The sequence below is a fragment of the Arvicanthis niloticus genome, chromosome 6, assembly GCF_011762505.2.
Source record: "Arvicanthis niloticus isolate mArvNil1 chromosome 6, mArvNil1.pat.X, whole genome shotgun sequence".
NCBI lineage: Eukaryota > Metazoa > Chordata > Mammalia > Rodentia > Muridae > Arvicanthis > Arvicanthis niloticus.
This window is the reverse complement of record NC_047663.1, coordinates 100240672-100265172: the sequence shown is the minus strand read 5'-3', so window position 1 is coordinate 100265172 and position 24501 is coordinate 100240672. Positions and strand designations below refer to the sequence as shown.

Here is a 24501-nt window from a genome sequence, read left to right as displayed (position 1 = left end):
GAGTAGGAGTAGGTGTAGGAGTAGGTGTAGGTGTAGGAGTAGGTGTAGGTGTAGGAGTAGGAGTAGGTGTAGGAGTAGGAGTAGGTGTAGGTGTAGGTGTAGGAGTAGGTGTAGGAGTAGAAGTAGGTGTAGGTGTAGGTGTAGGTGTAGAGAGAAAGGGGATTTACTAGTGTGTCTTACAGCCTGTGGTCCCGCTAGTCCAACAATGGCTGTCTAAGAATGGAAGATCCAAAAGCTGCTCAACCCACAGGGCTGGTTGTCTCAGCTGGTCTTCAGGACATAGGCTCTGATACCTATGAAGGAATAGACTTGCCAGCGAGCATGAGGGCACGGAGGCAGAGTGAGAGCTTCCATGTCCAAATCCAGGCTGCCAGCAGAAGGTGTGGCCCAGATTAAGGGTGGATCTTCCTTCCACAAAATGTTTGGATTAAACATGGGTCTTTCAGGCCAAGTGTGGTAACAAAAGCCCTCTAGGCAGAGGCAGGCCGGTCTACCTAATCAGGTCCAAGACAGCCAGGGCTACACAGAGAAACACACACATGCACACGCACACGCACACGCACACGCACACGCACACGCACACGCACACGCACACGCACAAAGTGGGCCTTCTCACTTTAAATGATTTACTTAAAAAAAAAAAAAAAAAACACCTCACAGGTGCACCCAACCACTTGGGTTTTAGTCAGTTCCAGATGTCGTCAAGTTGACAACCAAAACTAGACATCATAGGTAGCATTTCTAGATGGGGTCATGCCCAGAGGCCATGGCCATTTCTGTTTAAGATGCTGAGTCTCTGTGCCTGCCGCGTCTTAACCTGCATCCAGGCTCTGCCTCAGCATCTGTAAACAGGTGCTTGATAGAACTTCCTGGAGTCAGAGACAGAGAGTAAGGCCTGAGTTCAAGCACTTGGGAGGTACCCAAGATGTGTCCCCCCACCCTTAACTCTCCTTACTCTACTCTGGGGTCTGTGAAGTAGGCAGCCTTAGCCCCTAAAACAGAGGAAGGACATATGCAGGAACAGGCCCCCAGCTATACCATGGCCTGCGGGTTCTCTGGTCATATCTAGCTGAAGTGGAATTGAAGGTGGGATCTTTGGGCCACTGCCACTGCTAGCTTCGAATGGCTACTGATTGACTTCAACTTTGGTACTGGCCCACAGTCCTTGTCCCCGCCCCTAGTCTTTACTGCCCTTAGCAATATGGCACTTCACACTCACGGTCTACTCTAACCCACTGTGGCCTCTGAAAAGACATCAGAGACTGATAGTTGCAGTTCAACTCCTAAGACTCAAGAGAACCTCTGATTTCTGCTGAGCTTTGAGTACCGCTGGTCCGTGTCATTTCCCAGTTACAAGCTGTGCCTTATTCAAGGTTGCACAGCTTGTCAGCAGCAGAATCTAGCCTAGGATACAGGGCCTTAGGCTAGGGCAGGTGTGGCTTCCTCCTCCAAGGGCCTCCACCAGTCGCTTCATCTTTTTCAATAGTCCTCTTTCCCTGGAACCCTTGAAGCATTTGATACTGATCCAGTTCATGCAACAGCCATTTGTCCTGTTGCTCTTCCCTCAAGGCGGAGGATTACAAGGATTTGGGTAAACTCAATGACCACACATGACCCATATTGGTCCCTTGACCTTGCTAAGATCTTTGCAGTGATTTTCATGAGAACTTAGAAGACCTGGGCTGCAGGAGAAACACTGGGACTGTCAGAGAAGAGATGCCTGGGGTCCCTGGACCAATGGCATCTGTCTAAAGACTGAGCAAGGCCTTGAGCTCTAACTTTCCTAGACAGCGTGTTACTGGGACTTCATCTACAGTGTGGGCTTTGCTGTACTTTTCTGTTCGTGGTGGGATTCTGAGCCATGTGGCAGAGACGAAGGCAGGGAAGCCGGTGCCCCCTGGAAGAATGGGCATTTCCCTGTCTCTTCTCTACGGATTCAGCTTTAGCCCTTCCTGAGCCTGGGCCAGGCAGATGCCGGAGACCAGAGCAGCTCCAGCAGCCAGGCCCACTCAGGTCTCTGTGATCTGGTTCACAGCTCCAAGGCCCAGGGATCAGCAGCTCAGCTTGCTGGACCACATCTCTACCTCAGCTTCCAAAAGCCTGGTCCAGCTGGAAGGAAGGATGGAGTCGGAGAAACCAAGACTGTTGGTGTCCCGGGCCCTGCGCTGTCTCGGACACCTGTACTGACTTTGGTAGGTCAGGTGAGGCTGCGGGGGGGGGGGGGGGGGTGGTACGAGGTGGGGGAGGGGATCTGGCTGGGCTACCCATCCCAGAGGTGGATGTGAAGTGGGGGCTTCAAGTATTCTAGGAGACAGGGTTACTAAGGTGGTACAACTCAAGGCTCTTAAACCCTAATATCTTAAGGTTTTGTGTAGGGCACTGTGGTCGCCAGGCAGAGAAGGCATGGATGTCATCTCGGTCCCTTTCTGGCTCCAGGAGGCAGAGAAGAGAGTGTGACACTACGGCACCCACAGGAGAGCCATGGAGGTGGCGCCACCCACCCAGCCACTGGGGGTCGCCTGACCCTTTAGGAGGTCAGAACCTCCTCCTAGTTGCACAAGGTTGTCAGGTGGCCCTGCTGAGCCATTTGGAGGTAAGAGGGCCAGGGATGGAGGGCTGTTGCCTAAGATCCCAGAGCCCTTGGGTGAACAGTGACCAGAAAATCAGAGTGGACCCTTCAGGACAGACCACACATTCTCCAGAGGATTTTATCTCTCACCTGTCCCTCTGTCCTGCAGTCCAGGATGACAGCAATTGGCTCCCAGGTGCAGGTCCAGCTGGAAGAGAAGCTCAGACACCATACATTGTCCTGGGCTGAGGCTCAGGCCTCCTGGGTCCTGAACAGCTCTGCAAACCTTTGTTGAGCACATGCGCTTACACAGCCAGGTGAGTGCTGCTGAGAGTCGTGAGTCCCAGAGTCCTGCTACCTGGACCTGGTCCCTCCCACCCTTAGGACAGCACTGCCACATGGGAAGTTCTCATGTGACAGGTGGGAAACTGAGGCCTAGGCTCTGCACAAGCACTAATCATAGTCTAGTTGGTTTTGCAGAAGACCCTTCTGGAGGAAAGACATTCTTGGCTAGCAGCCTGGATCTGGTCTAACGGGCAGGATGCCAGGCCCTAACCAATGTGTTAGGTGAGACCTGCTGCAGAAAAGCAAATTGAAGAGGAGATACGGATGATGGTAAAGCTTGGCTGAGAAGCAAGGGGGCTCCCCCTTTTAAAGTATATTTCTGTGGGTCCACATGTGTGTGCCCACATATGTGAAGGCTTGAGGTTGATAGAGAATAATTGTTTTTCCACCTTGTTGAGGCAGGCTCTCTCAATCAATCCCAGAGTTCACTGATAAGGCAAGTCTTGCCAGGCAGCTTGTTCTGGGGATCTGCCTTCTGAGAATGAAATTACAAGTTCTGTCATGCTTACCTCGCATCTATGTGGTTCTGAGTATTTGACTTTGTGCTTACGTGGCAAGTGCTTTAACCTCTGAGCCATCTCCCCAGCCCAGAGGTGAGCTTTGAGTAGGCAGTTCTGGGTAGGGGACACAACTGGTGCAGAGCAAGGGACAGGGAGTGTTGCAGAGCTGTGGTACCTGCTTGCAGAATGGTAAAGAAGCCAGTGGGATTTGAGCAAGCTCCAGGTGGCCTAAGGCCTTGGCTTTTGCTTGGAGATGGGTGCATACAAAAACAAGGGTTTGGGCCCAGGGAAAGGTGGATCTCTGTGTATTTCAAAAGTTCAGTTTGCACTGGCCCCCATGTTGAGGGGCCTGGCTGCTCAGGCTGCCTGTGAGTTGGTGGCTAAGGCCCATCTCAGTGGCCTTGGACAGAGTATAGGGCTGACTGGGGGTTGCTGGAACAATGTCAGCATGGAGGATGAGAGGCAGTCAGAATCCAGCTGTGTTTCTAAGATCGGCCTGGAGAGGATCGGGTCTCAGCTGGATGCAGGTGGTAAAAGAGGAGTGAGAGATGATTTCAAAGTATTTGGCCCCAACAGCTGGATGGAGGTCCCTCTATAAACAAGGGACAGACCACAGGGTCTGTGTGTGTGTAGCCAGTGCAGTGTAAGCAGAACTGTAGCAGCTTGAACCACAGGACTTTCCTCATGCCATCCTGGAGGGCTGAGGGGGGCGGGAGGGGAGGTGGTGCTGGCTGTTAGAAGAAGTGGCAGCGCAGGCCTCCACAGATAGCCGCCAAGAATGACTGCAGTTCCCGTCTTGCCCAGCAGGTGGCAGCATGGTGCCGCGTGGGTATGGGAAACTTGGACCTAGCTCTTGGTTGGATTCCTACTCTGCCTCAGTATCCCCACCTGTAAACTTGGGACATACCTCCAAGGAAAATGAGTGAAGAGACAGCTGCAAACCTGGCAGGGTCTGTGTAGAACGAATGCTTCAGCAGGTAGGTAGCACTAAGTGGAAAGACTGGGGTCTCTTGTGACAGTGGCAGTTTGTTTCTAGCTCTGTGGTGGCCATTCTCAGTGCCTAACCCACTTCCATTGTAGCCCAGGATTTTCTCACTCTTTCCAACCCCAGGTTTGCTGGGCTTCTGTCCCACAGCCCAAGAGAAAGTTCTAGAATCTCTCCCTAGCTTGTAGGAATCTCGGACAATCCCCCTTTGGCTGGGTCCCTGTTCTGGCCCATTCAGTAGCATCTTACTGCATCTGTAAACCTATGACAAGCACCCTGGCTTGCCTCCCTCAGTGTCTATGCCCATCCCCATTACCTCACCACCCCCCGGAGCAGGGTGCACAATCCATCTTATAAGGATACTTCTGCAAACAGAGGCAAGCCCTCTCTAAGGGGACAGCCTCTGTGGTTCCTTTCCAGGCTATGATATCACTGCCCTTCAGGGAAAGGAAGTGAGGCTCAGTGAGCAATCTCGACTTGCTGGGGGATCCATCTCCTGTGTCCCTTTCAGGAACTACTCCTTGAAGGTAAGGCTGCCACTCCTTCCTGTGGGGGATGGGCCCCTGGATGCAGCCCAGTTACCTGGTGGAGGAGAAATTCCTGCGGCCACTCTGTAGGCTGTGTGAGCCCAGTGTGCTAGCCAAGTTCTAGGAGTTCCAGTACCGCCTGCTGAGGAGCCCCTTCAAATGTGAGTCCTGCCTGTCCTGCCACCACTTCCTGGTTAGTCCTCTGCCTGTGGAGTGAAAGGCCAAGCAACTACTATGGGGCTTGAGGACAAGCAGTCACAAGAAAGCCTGTCAAGTCCTGTGGAATCACAGGCCAGCCCCACAAGCTCCTGGGCTTGGTGAGGTCATCTGGGGCTACTGACCCTGCTAGGATTTTGTCCAGAATATAAGGCCTGGCTGGCTAAGGGGGGCATACACAACATCTGGGGGCTCCTTCTGAGGCCAGCCTTCTCCCAGAGGGCCTTGGTGGAGAAATAGAGGGCTGAGCTCCAGTGGAGCTGGAAGGCTGCTAATGGGGCCTTACTAAGGAGGAGGAGTCTGTAGCCTGGGGCCCATATGCCTCTGGGAGGCCCCAGGAGGCCCCAGGAAGCTGCCTCTGGCTCATGCTGTTATATAACTCCTTCATCCACAGTTTCCTCCTGTGTGGAGTAGAGGGAATACCATGGCCGGCTTGTGCAGGCTATAACCATGCCATCTGAGTCCAAGCCTTACTACAGAGGAGGTACAGCAGCAGGCTTGGCATGGGGCGGTTTACTGTGTGATGACATTCCTGAGCTCAGCGACTTGGGAGTGTCCCCAGGCTTGGAAGCACACTTGTTTCTGGGTGGCAAGTTAACACTTAGTGTTGAGCTGGTCTGGCCTCTTCTCAGATCATGCTGTGGTGGCCAGCGCCAGGTACATGGTGACCTTTGATGGGCAGGTGTGGGGCCTGGGTCCCTGCTGTGGCAGCTTCCTGCTAGCCAAGGACTTCTCACAGCACAAGCTCAGGGCTCACAGCCCTTCATGTAGAGCTGAACCACGGGCCCCTTGTTCTGTAGCCCATTCTGAAGGTGAGTGCACAGGAGGGTGTGGGGACTCCCTGGAGCCTCTTGTCCACATGTTGCCTGGGTTTGTTGCTGGGAGTGATTCCAGACTCACCCGTGTGTGTGGTCCACAGGCTTACAAGCTGTATGACTCTGCCTGGCCTTGGGACAGCTGCTGGGATTTAGACCCGTCTCCTGCTCTGCTGAGCACTGGGTCCAGGGTTGAGCTGAGCAGCGAGGATGGTGTGTCTGTCTCCTGTGACGTGCCAGCCAGCCTCTGCAGCCTGACGCTGGGTGTGTGGCACCACGATGGGTTGGGGCTTGGTGTTCCTTTCAAGAGCCTTGTCTAGCTGCCCCATGGCCAGACTCTAGGGTGATGTGACCCTTCTTAGTGGTACTGCAGATGACCTCCCTGGTGGGGAAGAAGAGGATAGGCCAGTGGGCAGGAGGTGGAAATAACCTCAGTGGCTGCCTTTGCTGACTGGTCACTTCCGCTGGGGTGGCCATGACTGCTGGCCTCCTTTCTAGTGTGACAGCTGCCTCCTTCTCAGTCCTGGTGGCTCCTGTCCCATTACAGATGACCCAGCAGAAGGTGCATACTCACCTCTGCTCCCGGGGCCAGCTTCTGGCCCAGGGCTTCTGACCTAGCTTGGCTGTCTTCCCTGGGGACAGTCCATACAGAGTGAAGTCAGCTCTCATGAGGTCCCCAACATGCAGCTAGACCCCAAGGGGTCTCCTGGAAAGCTTGCTAAGAGGCCTGGTGGGCTGGGACAGTGGGGAAGGCACTGCAAGGTACAGTCCTCTTTAGGTCATCTTTCCTCTCCCTTACTTCTGAGGACTTTAGTGTCCTGGGGAGTCGGGAGAGGTAGCTTTCCCAACAGGTCCCTGCAGGAATTTCTGCTGGCCTTCTGGGTACCAACAATAATGAGACAGACGATGAACTACTGCTGCCAGATGGCCCAGAAGCTGCCAGCCTGGAGGAGCTCACCCGGGCCTGGCAGGTAAGCTGTGGGAAAGCCCTTTCTCCCGAGCCTAGCCCTAGGCTCAGGGGAGGACAGCTGCACAGGTCCAGGGTGAAGCGGGAGCCCTCCCACTCCACTCAAGGATTACAGGCGTCTTGCTGTATCCATACACACCAGGCGGTGTTCCCAAGAGAAACGTGAGGAGGGCTGAGTCTTGTGTCTTCCCATCCAGGTGGGTGAGACCTGTGGTGATGAAGAGGGGATACAGCAGCCATGCTCAGGTGGTGGAGCTTGGATATCTGGCAGGCAGTGTGGGGACCACTGCATAACTGTAGGTAGCTAGGGTAGCAGACGTCAGCACCTCTAGCTTTCCACAGTGAGGACATCTAGAGAAGAGACCCAAGGGGCCTCGACAGGCTAAGCCAGGAAAGGTCCTTCCTTATGCTCAGAAGGTGCGCGGAGACCCTACGATAGTCATGAAAATATGTATGCTCAAAGGAACCAGATCTCCTCGGAAACCAACCTTCAAGAGACAAACCCCTAAGTCTCTCGACAAGGACATTTAAATGCTGTCCTTATATGCACAGTGAGCTGAACACTGCTGTCAGAGCCACACAAAAGCATGGAAATGAAAATGAGAGAGACCTAGTGTCTAGAACTAAATGGCCAGCAACTGGATGCAAGACTGGATGGAACATGGCCTGGAAGGTCTGCTGGAATGACTGGTTCTGAGAAGCAAAGGGAGGTGAGAGAGGGCTGGAAGACGGCTCAGCACACAGTGAGAGGACCTGAGTCGATCCCCAGAACCAATGGAACCAAGCCACAGCCAGGCATGGGGACACAGGCATGCAGACACAGGCATGGTGGCTCAGCCATAGTGTGGCTCAGGCACTGAGGAAGTACAGACAAGCAGGTCTAGCTCCCTGGCCTTCCAGCCAGCCTCAGCCAATCAGTGAACTCAGTGACGGAGGTACTAGAAGAAGGATCCCTGAGGACCGGAAGTTGACCTCAGGCCTCCACACTCAACATGTGCACACAAAGAAAAGACTACACCAACAACTGAATTGTATGCCTCCAGTTATCAAAAATCAATATATATAACTAGGAGAAGGAAATTCTGACTTGAGCAGAAAAAGATAGGACATGAACTGAAAAATGAGTAAAATCCACAAAACAGGCAAATGTTTAGTTATACTAATAAGAGAAGACTCAGATGACTAAGATCAGAAATGAAATTTAAAATCTTGACAGAACTATGAAGAAAACTGGACCAGTGACTAAAAATACAGACAGGGCAGTAAGACAGTTCAGCAGGGAAAGACCAGATGTTCAAGATCACCTTTGGCCATATAGCTTGAGGACAACCTGGGGTAATGAGGCCCTGTCTCAATCAATCAATCAATCAATCAATCAATCAAGAAAGGAACCTAGTTTAATTTGTGGAAGCTGTCTACAGAGGTCGTGTGGTGTCCTCAGGGGCTCTGTGCCCATCAGCTCACAGGGCCTGTGCTTCAGCTGCTTGGCATCCTCATGTTAGGGCTAGCTCCTCCTGAAAGCAGAGAGAAGTCATTTGGCTGTTCTAGAACCATCCAAATGTCAGCAGCACGCTCATAGCCTGGATCCCTCAGATTCAGGTTCAGCATGATCTAAGTTTTCTCTCTAACCCACTACTCCCCACCCCCTGTACTGGCTCATATATATATATATATATATACATATATACATACATATATATTCTCTCTCTCCCCCCCCTCCCCCTCTCCCTTTCCCTCTCTCTCCCTGTCCTATCTGTCTCTCTCTCCCCACCCCTGCACTGGCTCAGGTATATTCTCTGCCCCTAAACCTTCCCTTTGGTAGGTATTCTATCTTGGTCTTCCCCCTTGCCAAGAAGCCCTTGGCAGACACTTGTTAGTTTTGCGCCTCTGTGGGTGGCTGAGTGCTTGATGCCTACACAGTGTCCCACAGTATGAGGAAAGGCACAGCACCATGCCTGCTGTGCTTACAGAGTGGGGAGACAGTGGTGGGTGACAGGAGGGCGCTCCTGTCAGGCCTTGAGGCACAACCTTACTTCTCTTTATTACAGTTTAAGATTTGCCCAAGCCAACACAAGGCTGCCAAAAGACGTCAAGCTTCACCTTCCGCCCCGATCCTGGCTCCTGGGCGAGGTCAAGGTTCTTGGCTGGAAGAGAACCATCAGTGCAGAATGCCAGAAAACCCGAGAGAGAAACAAGCCTTGCTGCCAAGCACAGAAAGGAAGAGATGAGAACCAGCCCCACTTTCCCAGTGTCTCTGGGGCCGAGGCACTCCCAGCTGGCCCAGGGAATTCATTCTCCAACGTCACTGGGAGGCAGCCAGGCCAAGGCTCACACCTCTGGGAAGACACTCCACACTAGCACGCATGCTTGCACAAGCTACTGCTTCACGGCCTCAGCAACTGTGCAGCCTGAGCCTCGGGGTGACCGTGGCCAGGTGGATATGAGGCTCCCTGGCACAGGCTTCCCCTGTCACCCTGGGGAGAACCGATGGCCTCAAGACTAGTTAGGGAACCTTCCTTCTCCAGGATGCTTCTCGGGCGTGGGGAGAAGGCTCCTTTTCAACATGGGATGTAAATGTGAGGGCTTGATCCACTAGACAGCAGGGTTTTTTGTTGTCACTCATTTCTCTTAAGTTTTCAAGTGCAAAATAAAGCTGCAATTCGGGAGTGCCTGTGGGGCTGGTTGCCGGGGTTGACTGGTCCTCATGTCAGAGAAGCAGAGGCTTTGGTGGCTACCAGCCTACCAGGAGGAGGCACCTTTGAGCCCTTTCAGCACTGAACCACCTTTAGCTGATCCCCAGAGCTTCGCACAGGTCAGGGCTAGCACCCTGCTGCTCAGCCTTTGTACCAGGCTATGTGCCACCAGAATTGGGACAGAGAGAAGGCAGGAGGGCAGGCACTAAACTCGCCTGGTGCACAACAGGTGTCTTGAAAAAAGATCTCGGGAGCAGAGGGAAGTGAGGTCAGTTCTGCTCACCCTATAAAGCAGTGGTTCTCATGGTTTCTAATGTTGCAACCCTTTAATATAGTTCCTCATGATATGGTGACCCTCAACCACAACACTATCTTGCTGCTACTTCATAACTGTAATTTTGCTATGTAACAATTATGAATTGTAAATATCTGATAAGCAGAATATCTGATATGTGACTCCTGTGAAAGAGGCATTTGACCCCCCCAAAGGGGGTCTCGACCCACAGGTTGAGAACCACTGCTCTAGGAGAAAGTGTGAGGCACCGGCTGCTCTGACTGATGCATCGCGTCCCAGTGCCATCCAGAAGACCTTCGTGGTGACCTGGAACTACTCGGAATGTTTTGAAAGACATTTGACCTTTCCTTAGCCCTTACAATGGCCCAGGGAGGAATGTATGTCCCTCCTTGCTCCCACACTTATAGAAGCCAGTCTGGAGCCCAGATGTCACTGAACCAGGCCAGTCTGCCTCTGAAAGGTACAAAGGACCTACTGCACCCACTTTGTGTCATGGCTCAGCAGGTACAGGCTTCCTATCAAGCCTGACAGCCAGAGTTCGATCCCCAGAACCACACAGGAGAACGGACTTCCTCATGGAAACCAAGACAGCACCCCGCCCAGTGAAACTGTAGCCACGCCCCAGGCTGAAATGCGCAGTGCTTTCTCAAGATGCTCAGTAAGTTACAAGCTGATGTCAAGTTCCATTTCAGCAGGTAAAATTGGTTTTGCTCAAACATAAAGACCTGAGTTCAGAACCCAAGCAGTCATGTGAAAAGCTGAGCATGGCTGAGCATAGCTGCATGTGTGCTAACCCTAGAGTGGTGGGGACAGACACAGAGGCCTGCTGCAGCTCTCTGGCAGTCCACCTCGCTCTAGGTTCAATGAGACATCCTGTTTCAAGGGAATAGGGCAGAGAGTGATAGAGCAGGTAACTGATGGCTCCATCTAGCCTCCACACATTCACAGATACACACATCTGCACAGAAGTACACACAAACACATACAAACAGAAATGTGCCCTCAGAAGCTGGGGAGAGGGCCTGAGTGCAGATCCTGAGCAAGCATGTAAAAAACGAGGCATGGTAGCATGCACCTGTAATCTTAGTGCCGAGGAGGCAGAGACAAGAGGACCCCTGGAGGTTGCTGGACAGCTAGTCTTGTCCAGTTGGTGAGTTCCAGGTCTGGTGAGAGAGATCCAGTCTCAAAAATAAGGTGGAGAGTGCCTGAAGAAGATATTTGATATCAACCTATGGCCTTTACGTATACTTATATAGAGCAGTACGCACAAACACACTCTCACATGCACCATACATACGAGTGGGAAAGTAGTCCGCTTGTTCAAGCAGATTCAATGTCAATGTTTTGCAGATTGTAGATGCATGAGTCCAGGTTGAGAATTTAACACAGTTGCAGGTGTGTGTGATTCCATTAAAAAGACTAACAGAGACAGCTATGATGGTTATACCCATAGCTTCAGCTCCCGGGAAGGTTAGGGAGCTCTCATCTAGCTTAAAGGCCATTAAGGATGGATCCCTCCCTCACAATCGGCAGCCTGTAAAACCGGGAAAGGAAACAGCAGGACCCTGATTTCTGATCAAAAGAATAGGATGTGAAACATCACGTAGAGACAAGATATTCTAAACTGCCCCAAAGATCCTAAAATGATGCCCAAGCTGGACTCCTGACAAAGAAAGAAGATACACTGTTGCCTGCTCCCTGAAGAGTTGCCCTAGGCTAAGCCCGGTACTGCTGGCCTTAATCCCAGCACTACAGAGGAGCTCTGAGTTCAAGGTCGGCTTGGTCTACATAGAAAGCCCACATAGGACTCAGCAGTTAAAAGCACTTGGGGCTCTTCCAGAGTCCCCTGGGTTTGGTTCCCAGCACCCATGATGGGCGAGTCACAACCACCTGTAATCCAGCTTCCAGGCATCCAAGCTTTTTTCTGGCACTCATAGACATGTATACATAAAAATAAGATGATTTTTATAAGGTCAATTCACATGAGCCTCCCCAAACAGTTTCCTCCTGGGAAACTGTTCTAGACTTTGGAAATAGTGCAGGGCTGGATGAGCAGAGGCACTTGCTGCAGTAGTGGCTGGCTTCCACCCTAGGACCTAGGCAGGAGAAGGAGAGAACTGTCTATGGATTGCCATATGCACACATAAATAAATAAATGTAATAAATTTTTAAAGATTATTTTTGTTTTTAGATATTTATTTGAGATAGGGTCAGTCTTGCTCCTGGCTGCCCTGAAACTAAAGGCAGGTCTGCTTGAACTCAGAGTGATCCACCTGCCTCTGCTTCCCAAGTGTTGAGATTAAAGGCATGTGCCACCACGCCAAAATTGTTTCTTTAGTTTTTAATTATGCATGGGCATATGGGTATGTGTATATATGTGTGAGTATAGTGTCCATGGAGGTCAGATGAAGGCGTCTGATTCCCCTGGAGCTAGAGTTACAAGCACTTATGAGCCACCAAATGTGAGTGCTGGGAACCAAAATCAAATCTTCTATAAGAACAGCAAATGCTCTTAACAATTAGGCAACCTGTGGGTCACAACCCCTTTGGGGGACTGTCTTAATTAAGGTTTCATTGCTGTGAACAGACACCATGACCAAGGCAACTCTTATAAAGGACAACATTTAATTGGGGCTGGCTTGCAGTTCAGAGATTCAGTCCATTATCATCATGGCGGGAAGCATGGCAGCATCCAGGCAGACATGGTGCTGGAGGAGCTGAGAGTTCTACATCTTGATCTGAAGGCAAACAGAAGACTGTTTCTCAGGCAACTAGGAGGAGGTTCTCTCAGAGCCCACCCTTACAGTGACACACTTCCTCCAACAAGGCCACACCTCCCAATAGTGCCACTCCCTCAGCCAAGCATATTCAAACCACCACAGAATCTTGGACTTCTGGCTTCTTTCACATGCACCCAAACACACGCACACCATCACATTTGAGGGAACAACAGTAATGGCAGCCAAGACCCCATAAAACCCAGCAGAACCAGAAAATGAAGTGATGAGGAGAGGCTGTCGACCAAACAGCCAACAGATTCGAATTATCCAAGATTAAAACCAAAATGGGACTGGGGACCGTGGAGATAGCTCAGCAGTCAGGAGACATGAGACTAATCTTTCTCCCAGAGGCAGCAAGCCTGCCAAGCACCAATACTCCATCTGTGTAGTGGCTGTTTGTTTAAACCTGGACATTCATGAGATTTTACTATCACATCCTTCTCATCCGTGCCAATTAGCCAATCAAGTCAGACTGTGAGGCGGAGTTCCCACCAACGGGATGAGGCACAGTCACTACCTGCGATAGAAGTTCACACTAGGTGAACTTCCCCAGCCCAGAGTCTGTGCTCGCTGACGTAGTAACCCTTTTTACAAAGAAATTGCCCTGTTCATGTATTTCTTTCTTTTATTTTCTTTTTTTGGTGGGGAGGGGGTTATGGTTTCGAGACAGGGTTTCTCTGTGAAGCCCTGGCTCTCCTGTAGCACCAAGAGTATGCTTTTCTAACAGACAGCATACTTCTGCTGTCCCGGAGGACCTGAGTTTGCTTCCTAGTACCAATGGCTCACAACTGCCTGTAACTTACGTTTGAGGGGGATCTAGCACCCTCTTCTGGTCTCTGTGGGCATTTGCATGCATGTGCACAAACCCAAATACAAATAATTTTAAACGAAAAATATTTTAAAGGGGGCAGGGTAATAACGTTTCATTTGGCAAAGTGCATACCTAAGCATGTATGAAACCCTGAGTGCTAACCTTAGCTTTGTACAAACCAGGGGTAGTTACTCATGACTGTGATCCCAGTGCTAGTGAGGTGGAGGCAGGAGGATCAGAAGTTCAAAGTCATCCTCAGCTATACAGTGAGTTTGATAAGGCAATCCTAGACTACACATATGAACCCGTGTCCCAAAAGGGTGCAGTAAGCAAAATAAAACATTAGACCAACCTGAGGGACTGCATTGCCCTTGAGTCCCTGGTGGCAAGGATGCTAAAAATAATGACTTATTTTTAAGATGTATTGCTTATGTATATGAGTGTTTGTCTGCATGTACATCTGCATACCAGAAGAGGGCATTGGATTTCATGGGACTATAGCTACGGACAGCTGTGAGCTGTTATGTGGGCGCTTAGGAATCGAACTCAGGACCTGTAGAAGAATGGCTGGTGCTGTTTTGTTTTGTTTGTTTTTGTTTTCCGAGACAGGGTTTCTCTGTGTAGCCCTGGCTGTCCTGAAACTCACTCTGTAGACCAGGCTGGCCTCGAACTCAGAAATCCGCCTGCCTCTACCTCCCAAGTGCTGGGATTAAAGGCATGTGCCACCACTGCCCGGCATGGCTGGTGCTCTTAACCACCGAGCCATCTCTCCAGCCCCTAAAGATAGTTTTCATGGTGAAGATAAAGGATCCTAAACGTGAAGCAAATTTGTAGGAGAGTGATATCACACTGCTGGTCTCACAATTCATGTTCAAAATATAGACTTGAGGTCAGAGATGCTCATAAAAGGAAGTACCGGCTGCACAAGTGTGGGGCCGGATTTCAGACTCCCAAACCCACAGAGCAGCTGGGGGTAGGTGGCGCTGTAATGCTGGTGGTCCTGTGTGAGCTGCAGATGGAGACTGGATCCCCAGAGGCTCGTGGGCAGGTTAGCCTGGTGGAAGCTCTAGAAAAGGGAAGCCAGATCAAATACAGATAGAAGGCAGGAACTGACCCCTGAGGTCATGCACACTTATACCCACATATCTCTCTCTCTCTCTCTCTCTGTCTGTCTCTCTCTGTCTCTCTCTCTCTCTGTGTCTGTCTCTCTGTCTCTCTCTCTCTCTGTGTCTCTCTCTGTGAGTGTGTGTGTGTGTGTGTGTGTGTGTGAGCACACACAGATGTGGGTATAAGTATACACACTGAACACACATATACCATACACACACATAATTAGAAGTGTTGTCAGTGGCGATTTACAAATGTTCGTTGCAGTTTTCCTCGTAACCGTCAGTTAACTGAGACAGGACATAACAACTGAGTGATATACTCTATTTCAGTCCTCAGCTCATCTGGCTACTTCCCAGTCAAAATCCCAGTGATACTTGCATGTTAGTACTGATCTGGCTCTCTGGGCTCCAGGTGTTTTCTTGTGGCCTCTCCTGGACTCTAACCCTATGGTGAAACCCCACTTCCTCGTTCTCTGTCCTCCCCCCTGCCCTCCACCCCAGGCTGGGAGGAAGTCCAGCCCTGTTCTCTCCCCTGCTAGTCACTGGCTGATCAGCTTCTTTAATTGACTAATCAGGGAAAAATTGAGGAGCAATGTTTACACAACACTGAGACAGGAGATTCTCAGAATAAGGATTGCAACCAGTTACAGGGGCCCAGAAAGCAGTATTTGAATAATACATGGATTATCTTTACACTGTGCACAGTAACATTATACCTATAAAGTGTAGAATTCAATGTGCTTTATTTACTCACGGAACATTCACTGTTGACTGACAGCAGTCAACCTTAGGCTCTTTCAGCCCACCCCAGAATTCAGGGAATGTCTCAGAAGAGGAAGAGGAGAAGATGTACGAGCCAGCCTCTGGACAAGGCATGACTGCTACACCCATGAGCTCACAGCAGCAGTGCCCGCTGCACAGACCCACAAAAGGTCAAGGGTGTTAAAATTCCCAACATGAAGTAAGGAGGGCTCCAGTACCCAAGCTATCGGAGGAGCCAGTGGCAGCTGATGGCTTCTGGGGACATGTCACTTTTCTTTGGAGAGGGAGCATTGGTAGGGTCACCCAAGCCCCCACGCATGACCCCATATACACGTGCCTATGGGCAGCACCAACTGAATTTAGTGGTTTCATAAAAAAAAAAGACACAAAGTTAAGAAATGGGAGAGATGCTCTGGGGGGAACTGAACAGAGTGAGTGGGAGATGGTCTGACCAAGCAAGATACATTGTATAAATGTATATATTTAAACATTTTCCTTTTAAAAAGGAGTCCCATGGCTTTGAGTCAGAACCTGTCCCTTCCTCCGTTTCTCTCCTGTGAGAGGGGACCGGAGGCCCAGTCTGCTTCCCAGGATCCCCTATTAGGACATTTCACATAAAGGAAGAAGGCAAGAGGAGGCCTTTGTGAGAGCTTCTGGGGCCACCCACGAGTCAGAACACCACTGCCTTTTATTCCCTGTTCTCAGAGCAGTTCCACGTGAGTTGAGGGATATCCCCCTTCCCCCATGAGTCGGCACATGCTGGTGTTGTAATCCCAGAACAAACACTAAAGAAAACCTGTCCAGGTTGGGCCTGGTGGTGCAGGTCGGGGAGAATTGCCTAGCCTTCAAAACGTGGATATATTCCGCTGCAAATACGTAGCTAGAAGATAAAAGAAAAAAGCCAATAGAACTTGGAGCAGAGGCAGGAGGAAGACAGTCCTCTGTCACTTATCAAGTTTGAGGCTAGCCTGAGCTACCTGAGACTTTGTCTCAAACAAACAAAAATGCAAAAAGAAAAGATGGGAGAAAATGTTCAAAACTGCTATCATTAGCCAGTCACGGAGGCACACACTATTAGTCCCAGCACTTGGGAGGCAGACGCAGGTGATTTGCTGTGAGTTCAAGGCTAACGTGGTCACATAGCAAGCTCCAGGCCAGCCAGGGCTACATTTTGAGATCCTGTTTTTAAAAAGAAGGAAGGGAGGGAGGGAGGGAGGGAAGAAAGAAGGAAGGAAGGAAGGAAGGAAGGAAGGAAGGAAGGAAGGAAGGGAGGGAGGGAGGGAGGGAGGGAGGGAGGAAGGAAGGGACTCCACTAGTCTAAGAAAAGGCAGCTAAGTGAAGTATGAGACAGAAAAACAGAAAACAGCTCCCTGCCAAGGCTGCAAGAGGAGCACACGCCAGGCAATCCGACTGAAACTTTCCAGAAAGGGAGCAGCTGCAGAGAGGGGTCGGCGAGCGGCACATGTGCCTGGAGTGAGGGTCTAGACTCAAACCCCAGAACCCAGGCCCTGCATCCGAGCACTAGTGAGTGTGATGGGAGCAGAGCCAGGAGAATCCTCAGAAGCTCATGCACCAAACGGCCTGGTGAAGGCAGAGCAAGTAACACAAGGTGGCTGGCACCCGAGGCCGTCTTCTGACCTCTCTGTTTGCGCCAAGGCACAGGTGCTCATAGTCACACACACACACACACACACACACACACACACACACACACACAAATGTGAACACATACACAAAGAAAAAAAAACGAAACTCCCCACAAACATATGCCCTGCCTACCTGAATGCTGTATAAAAGAACTATCGACCTTTCTTTCTCTTGTTTATTTATTTATTTGAGATTTATCACATTCTCTGTTTTTCCTAACATCTGGCTAAGCTCTTTCCTAAACCCAGGCCTGCCTGAGGAACTCCTGCCATCTCATCAGAAGTCAACAACTCTCTTTTTACCAAAACTCTGTTGGCAAGTGGATGCCTGTCTCGTACACTGACACAGTAGAACATTACTGTAGAAGAACCTAGTAACGATCATGTTCAGCTTGGATCACCAAACACGACACCGAGCTCAGAGAGAGCAGCCAGACGCCAAACACCACTGACTCCATGTACAGGACAGAAATCTAGAGACAGTAAGCCGATTCCTAGTAACTGAGGTGGAGGGGAGGAAGAGGTTTGGGATGGCAGAAATCAGGCAGAGTTCCTTTGACAGCATAAAGGAAGTTCAGCTGGGCACGGCCCAGCCCGTGCATGCATGGAAACCCATGACCTGTATTCGCCACAGTAGTGGAATTTATGAATTACAGGTCAGTTTTTTGAGACAGGTTCTTATACAGCCCAAGCTCACCTCAGATTCGTGGCAATCATCCTGCCTTGGCTCACAGATGTGTGCCCACAACCAGCCTCTACCTCAATTTGTAAAGAGCCCCAGAGGAGAAGGGAGTCGGGGTGGGCAACATGGTCTGCCACTGGCAGTCTTAGCTTGCATTTCCTAGAGACATGGCCTTTTATGCCCTCCCCACGCATAGCTGCCAATCTGCTCCCACTCAGTCAGCTCAGAGGCCTGCTTGCCCGTTACAAGACTGGGTGGGTAAATTAAAAAGGGGTCCCAGTAAAGGTCAAAGGGCAGAATATTTGCCAGCACACATTAAAACCTAGATTTGATCCCAAGCGACCCATGAACCAGGTATGGCGACTGGTAATCTGAGCCCTCAGGAGGCAGAGACAGGAAGACTGGAAGCTGCCTAGTAAGTCTGAGGCCAGTGGGACCCTGTCTCAAAAAGCAGGGTGAATATTCCTGGTAAAGGGGGAAGCCCTGGAGCCCTGTTCCTCTGCTCCTCTCATGTTCTGTGACTCAGTTTACCCAGGATCAAGTCCTGCTTCCTGTCTGTCCTCTGGAAGAATGAACCCCTACTCATTTCACCAGTTATTCATTTCTGCCAAACTGTGTAAGCTGTTTCCTTAGCAAGCTTTTTCTCTTTGGATACAAATTGTCATCCAGTATTGGGACTATCCTTTTCCACAGAGCATCTGGGAATCCTTTCTGTGCATGTGCGTGTGCATGTGCGTGTGTGTGTGTGTGTGTGTGTGTGTGTGTGTGTGTGGTGTGCGCTGATGCTGGGTGTTGTGCTGGCTAGTTTCATGTCAACTTGACACAAGCTAGTCATTTGGGAAGAGGGAATCTCAGCTGAGAAAATGTCCCCACCACACTGACCTGTGGGCAAGACTGAGGAGCCTTTTCTTGATTGACGATTGGTGTGGGCAGGGCCACCCCTGGGCTGGTGGTCTTGGATTCTATAAAAAAGCAGTCATGGGAGCAAGCGGTAAGCAGCACTTCTCTGTGTTCTCTGCATCAGCCTCTGCCTCCAGGTCCTCCCCTGCTTTGAGTTCCTGCCCTGACTGTTCTTCCTGTTCCCCGAGCTGCCGTTGGCCATGGGGTTTAGCTCAGCCATAGACAGTGAACAAGACAGCTGTTGCCTTCTGTGTGTTCGAGTTAGAGTATCACACATTTCATTTTTATTCATAATGCATTAGCCAGAAATCGTCACATGGACCTCTCGCTACAGAAAATATCACTCAGACATGTACCCTAAAATCAGAATTAGATAAAGAAGTGGTTTTTTGCACACTAGAGATCCTTCATACAGATGAGTAATATTTTCTCCAATTTTCTTCTCTTTTGACATTGTAATTTAATCCTATCAGTTTCCCTTCCCTGTCCTCCTAAGCTCTCCCATATGCCCTAATTGTTGCTACATGTATATGTTTATATACGTATACATTCTTAATATAACCTTCTCAGTCAAACAGTCCTCACCCTACCTTGTTTTTTTTGAAACGGGGTCTCTCACTGAGCCTTGGGCACCTCGACCTCAGCTTGACAGGGTGGCTAGGGAGCTCCAGGCATCTTCCTGTCTCTAGGCTGGGGTTACATGTGCTCTGTTGCACCCACAGTTTCACATGAGTGCTGGGGCATCAAACTTCTCCTCACTTCACTGACTGAGTCACACCCCTGCCCCCTGCCCCCAGAAATGTCTCTTTAAAGACAGAAGTTAAGGTCTGCACCAGGGTTCACTATAAGCAGTGTCTGCAAGTGCCCAGGCCCACAGGATGCTTCTGCTTTGGGTTGCCTTTCCCTCTGCATCCTTGATACTGAGGTCACCTAGCAGTGATAGCTGCAGGTCTTCAGGCCTCCACCTCTCCAATGCTGGATCACGGGTGGACGCTACCACTCCCAACTTGAACCTTAAGTCTTACGTAGCAGTTGCGTGGCCCTGTACACTAAGCAGCCATTCCTGCTTTGGAAGCACTCGTCACAGGTTCTCAGGCAATTGGGGCAATTCAGGGTTTGCATAAAGCACAGGCTTGGTCAGCCATGGAGCCCGTCAGTTAGGCAGAAGGTAGACTGCGTAGTGGGTCCCTCAGACAGCGTAAAACCTGTTCCTGTTGACACCATCTCGCAAACTAAAGTAAAACCCGGGCAGTCACAGCTTTCACAATAAGGCCTCATTTTAAAAATAATGAATGATTTACCCAACTGATAGCAAGGAGATCACTCATGGCCCTGGGAGAGTGTCAGAGGGGCTGGCTGGGAGGCAGTAAGGGAAACCGCAGCTGCACCTTGGCAGCTGTCTGCCGGCGCTTCGTGGTTAAACACCCTTGAAGCTGCAAACTAGTTGTCCCTACCATGTCAGAAACTACAGTGCCAGGACATTCGCTCACACAGGTGCTCTAGAATACGGTCTGTATCCCCCAAAGGCCCCGGCTTCATTACAGTATCATTTACTTTGAGATTTTGACCCTCCTAGCAAGCTTTCCTAGAGGATCATGGGAAGAAACACTCTAAAAGGGTGATCCAGTTCACCTGATTTGGGAAGGAAAGAGTCAGTTTGCCTCATGAATATGCCACCCACCTAATAAATATTCATAAAATCGTTCTGATCCGCAGACTCACAACACAGAGCCCCCCATCCTGGCACAGCCCACTCTAGTCTCTGAACGCTTTGCCAAAGAAACTCCTTAAACTTAAACTGTCTGCATCTCTGGACTGAATTCTTCCCTTTAAGAAGGTAAGATTGGAGAGGCTTCCCTCCCTTCTCTTACATGGGAAGACATGTTTGAGGGCCACTTCCCAACCCCACCTTAAGCAACCTAGAGATCAGACTCTCTGCTATTGTAAGTCGTGGCTGACCACCTTTCACTGGAGGGACCATTACTGTAAAAAGAGGCCAGAGCTGGGGAGGGCTGGTTATACACTTGCTGTGATTAGATCTGTCTTCTCTCTGAGCATGCTTGTCCTGATTGTCACGAGCACACAGCCAGTGTGGCCCGAAACAAGACCCATGTGCTGTCATTGTCAGTTTGTCTCTGAAGGTGTTTCTAGAGAAAAGGTTCAACTGAGAAGTTGCACCTTAAAAGTGGTGGCACCATGTCCCATTTTGGAGTCCTGGACTGAGGAAAAAGGGGTGACCAAATGAGCACCCCCAGTCATCTGTTTCTTATCTATGGATGCTATGTGACCAGCCACCTCATGTCTACCACGGGGGACTGTACCCTCTAATGGCGAGGCAGAGTAAGCCCTTCCTTAACTTGGTGTCATCTGGTTATGAGGGCAACAAGGAAAGTAAGATAGCCGGCAGCCCTCGGCAGAGGCCTACACACCAGCAGTTCCATGGTCAGACTCAAAGCCAGTCAATGGCAGGCCCATTCCCCAGCAGTGCTCAGGGATCCAAAATGCCCTTCCTTCCCTGCCAAGCTTCTTCTGGGAGTTCAAGAAAGAATGAGGGGGCCACAAAACCATGACATTCTAAATCAGGGCTGCCTTTTGCTCACGGGCAAGCTCCATGCCCTGTATTTTATCCTGAAATAGGGAAATGCAGAGGGCCATTCCCCCAAACTCACATATAACGACCCAGCAGCCAAGAGACTAAGACCCAAGCACTGAAGCCAGCTACTGGCCAGACACAGGCCGCAAGTCTTTGTGTTTCCAGGGTCTGAGCCAGAGGAGCCGGGGTGCAGTAGTGGGTCAGCCAATTGTCTGTCCCCAGGAATCCTCACCCCAGGAGAACCCCAGAGAAAGGAAGGTAGGGACCTTTGACTCAGAAATCTTAGAGCAACTACTGCCAAGCCAGGTGTGGTAGCATATACCTTTAATCCCAGCACTCTGAAAACAGAAGCAGACAGTGGATCTGAGTCTGAGGCCAGCCTGGTCTACATAGTTATGTCATTATGGTCAGAGCTACAAAGAGAAACCCTGTCATAAAATAAATAAAACAAATATACCTGCCAAAGGCCTGGGGGATGAGCATGACACCTAGGCAGGGAGTCCTCGGCTCTCAGGCCCTCGGCACTGCAGTTTCCTTCTCCTGTCTACGCCCCAAAGACTAAATTCCAAGCCAGAGTCTGGCCTCTCACTCTGCCAGCCCCAACACCTAGCCCATGCGCTCGTCAGGAAGATTACTGACATGGTCTCCAGATGGACCTGCAGACATCGGAAAGAACTTCACATGCTGGCATGGCACGAAGGGGCTCTTTGCTCCCGAGATCGCTGGAGTGACCACCCTGGAGCGATTACACCCTTAAGCCTCTGGGAACTCTCAAGGCTCCAAGCACTGCAGAAAAGATTAAGTCAACTTGGAAGAAACATGTTTTTCTAATTAGCTTAAAACCACCCATGTTGGAGCCTTTGCAGTTTTAGACGGCTGCTCTGCCATTACCCGATATGCCTCTCTCCTTTCTTTCTCCACAAATAATCTTGCAAGGTTTTCAAGGGCGTCAGCATGAGAGGCATGAGTGTGGAGAAACAGACGTAGGGCTTCCATCAGGAAGCCTCCAGCAAATGTCTCCGTGATCACCGGCCTTTCAGGGGGGAGGAGGAGAGAACCAACTTCTAGCTGCATTCTTTAGCCCACCTCAGTCCGACCTAATCTACACGTGCAGTTGCACTGATGTTTGAATTGGATATGTGTTTTATTGCACATTCACACTGGTGAAAAGGCCTTTCTTTGTTGACATTTCTTCCCTGTGCCAAGTCTGGGGCAGCCAGCCAGATGGAGAGGCCAAGATCCTGGAGGAGCCACCAAGCTTGCTTGTCTTAAAGGGCCACACTGCCAACCACACAAGCTGAAGAATGTGGAAAAGCAGATCTATGATCTCTGTGACAGGTGAGCAAGCAGGGCACATGCCCCAGCCAGTGTGTTGGCACCAACAAGGTGGATTTAACAAGCTTGGACGTGCTCGCACTTCATAGATAAGAGGCTCACAGACTGCTGAGTGGTGCTGGAGCCTAGATTTGAAAGCATTGCTGCCTCCAAGATCCACATCAACTCCTTATGCTTGTGTCCTGCCTGCAGGTCCTGTGGCAGGATCTTAAGAGGATCACTTAAGATCCCACACTTGTGGGAGGATCTTAAGAGCCTTTTACACACAAGACTCTCACTTACAAAAGACCCACCTTCCTCCTGATATTCAAATGCCAATGAAAAGATTTTTACTGGGGTAATTTAAGTACCACACTACTTTAAAAAAGGAAAGCCTTTAAACCTGGGCCCAGAGAGGGAAGATTGGAAATCAAGAAACAAGAGGATGAGCTGGACACACGGTACTGGTATGGAGACAGGAGAGCTCTGGGGAATCCCTAGTTTATAAGTGACACGGAAGCAAGCCCTAAGTCCTACTGTTCTAAGGCCCAAATGCTGACAACAAATGGGATGAATGAAACCTCCCCTGCCTTCCATCACCAAGGTGACCCCTCCACTCCATCCACTGAGACTGAGAACCCAGCCCTGATGAGAGATGTTTGGTTCATGGGAGCAGAGATGGAAAATCTGTTGTTTTAAGTGACTATGCTCATGACAGTGAGTGCTGTCTCATCCTGGTGGTCACACATAAGGAAAATGCCATGTCCTTCTCCAGGGTAATGGGGCCAATGCAGACTCCTGAGGACCCTTGGTCCTCTACTGGAGCAAAGTGAGAAAAGGGAACTGGCTCAGGAGTGAAATGATTCTAGGTCCCAGCCTCCTGGAGCCTCTGCCATCTTACCAGGTGTCTTAGCTGTAGTCACCCTGACATGTGACGTTAAAGCCAGATCATCTGGCTAAGGCTGTCTGTCGGGTTTCCCCACCGTGGAGGTACGGTTTCTATCCCATCGATCCAGTGAAAGGCAGCCTGCATATTCTATCCACTGTGTCTGGCAACCCCACAAGACACACAAGCCACATTCAAGAATCAGCAACCTCATGAGTCTGTCACCCTCCACAGCTCAAGACAGTCCAGACGTCTGTTCCAGAGCATCTGGTAAAGTCGAATATTCCAGCCAAACAGCAATCACCAACCCTGCTATTCCTTAATATTTTTCTTTTCCTTTTCAGATAGTCTCATATATTCCAGGCTGGACTCTAACTTGCAATGTAGTCAAGAATGGCCTGAAACTTCTGATCCTCCTCCTCTACTTCCTAACTTTGCATGTGCATATACACAAATTAAGTAAATACAATCAATAATAAAATTTCAAAACCCTTCCTTTCTTTCCCCGATTTGGCCAGAAGGGAGGAGTAGGTGTTTGGAGTTCTGAATTTCCCAGTGCAGGACCTCTGTTTCTTAGGCTGATCTTCTTTGTCCACACCACATCCCCACTCCCTCAGGTGAGCTAGATGACCTCTGGGGAAGTGGGTTGATACTGCAGTGGGAGGAGGCACTCAGGAACCTTGGTATGAGATAACTGTGCAGCTAGAGAGCAGACACGGCAGGTAGAATGCCCCTCATTTCCTGTAAGGACACCCTAACAGAAACTGTGAGTGCTATCTTAGTTGCAAAATGGACTTTTTCTAAGTTAAAAAATAAAAAACTTCTTCCTATAAGCCTAGGCTGGCCTCTAAGTCCTTGAAGAGCAGAAGATGACCTGAACTTCTGCTCCCCCTGTATCCCTCACCTGAGCGCAGGTGTGTACCAGTAAAGGTCTTCCTTTCATTGTCTCCAGACCTGGGGCCTCCAGCAGGCACTGGGGCTTGATGACAAGAGGCCAATGAAGCAACCTTCCTTTAAAGGCACCCACCCAGGTGTGGTGGCTCGTGCCTTTAATCCCGACACTCAGGAGGATCTCTGAGTTCAAGGGTAACCTGGTCAACAGATTG

At 50.2% G+C, this 24501-nt stretch overlaps 1 protein-coding gene and 1 long non-coding RNA gene across 2 annotated transcripts in view; one reads left to right on the top strand and one right to left on the bottom strand.

The window, feature by feature from the left end:
* Window positions 1-8263, top strand: part of LOC117710383 (uncharacterized) — a 79058-nt gene extending 70795 nt beyond the window's left edge. Inside the window, 12 exon segments of the mRNA XM_076935276.1 lie at window positions 1972-2180; window positions 2444-2526; window positions 2529-2593; window positions 2739-2834; window positions 3776-3944; window positions 4793-4973; window positions 4975-5087; window positions 5775-5880; window positions 5882-5954; window positions 6062-6251; window positions 6819-6928; window positions 8243-8263. Coding sequence (XP_076791391.1) covers window positions 1972-2180; window positions 2444-2526; window positions 2529-2593; window positions 2739-2834; window positions 3776-3944; window positions 4793-4973; window positions 4975-5087; window positions 5775-5880; window positions 5882-5954; window positions 6062-6251; window positions 6819-6928; window positions 8243-8263 — 1416 coding nt within the window.
* Window positions 8264-8315: 52 nt separating this feature from the next.
* LOC143442889 (uncharacterized) lies at window positions 8316-22288 on the bottom strand. Its single transcript, XR_013111482.1, has 3 exons — window positions 22087-22288; window positions 18585-18664; window positions 8316-8438 (listed from the first exon to the last, which is right to left on the bottom strand). It is a non-coding gene; the product is annotated as an uncharacterized LOC143442889 (long non-coding RNA).
* Between the last annotated feature and the right edge of the window lie 2213 nt (window positions 22289-24501).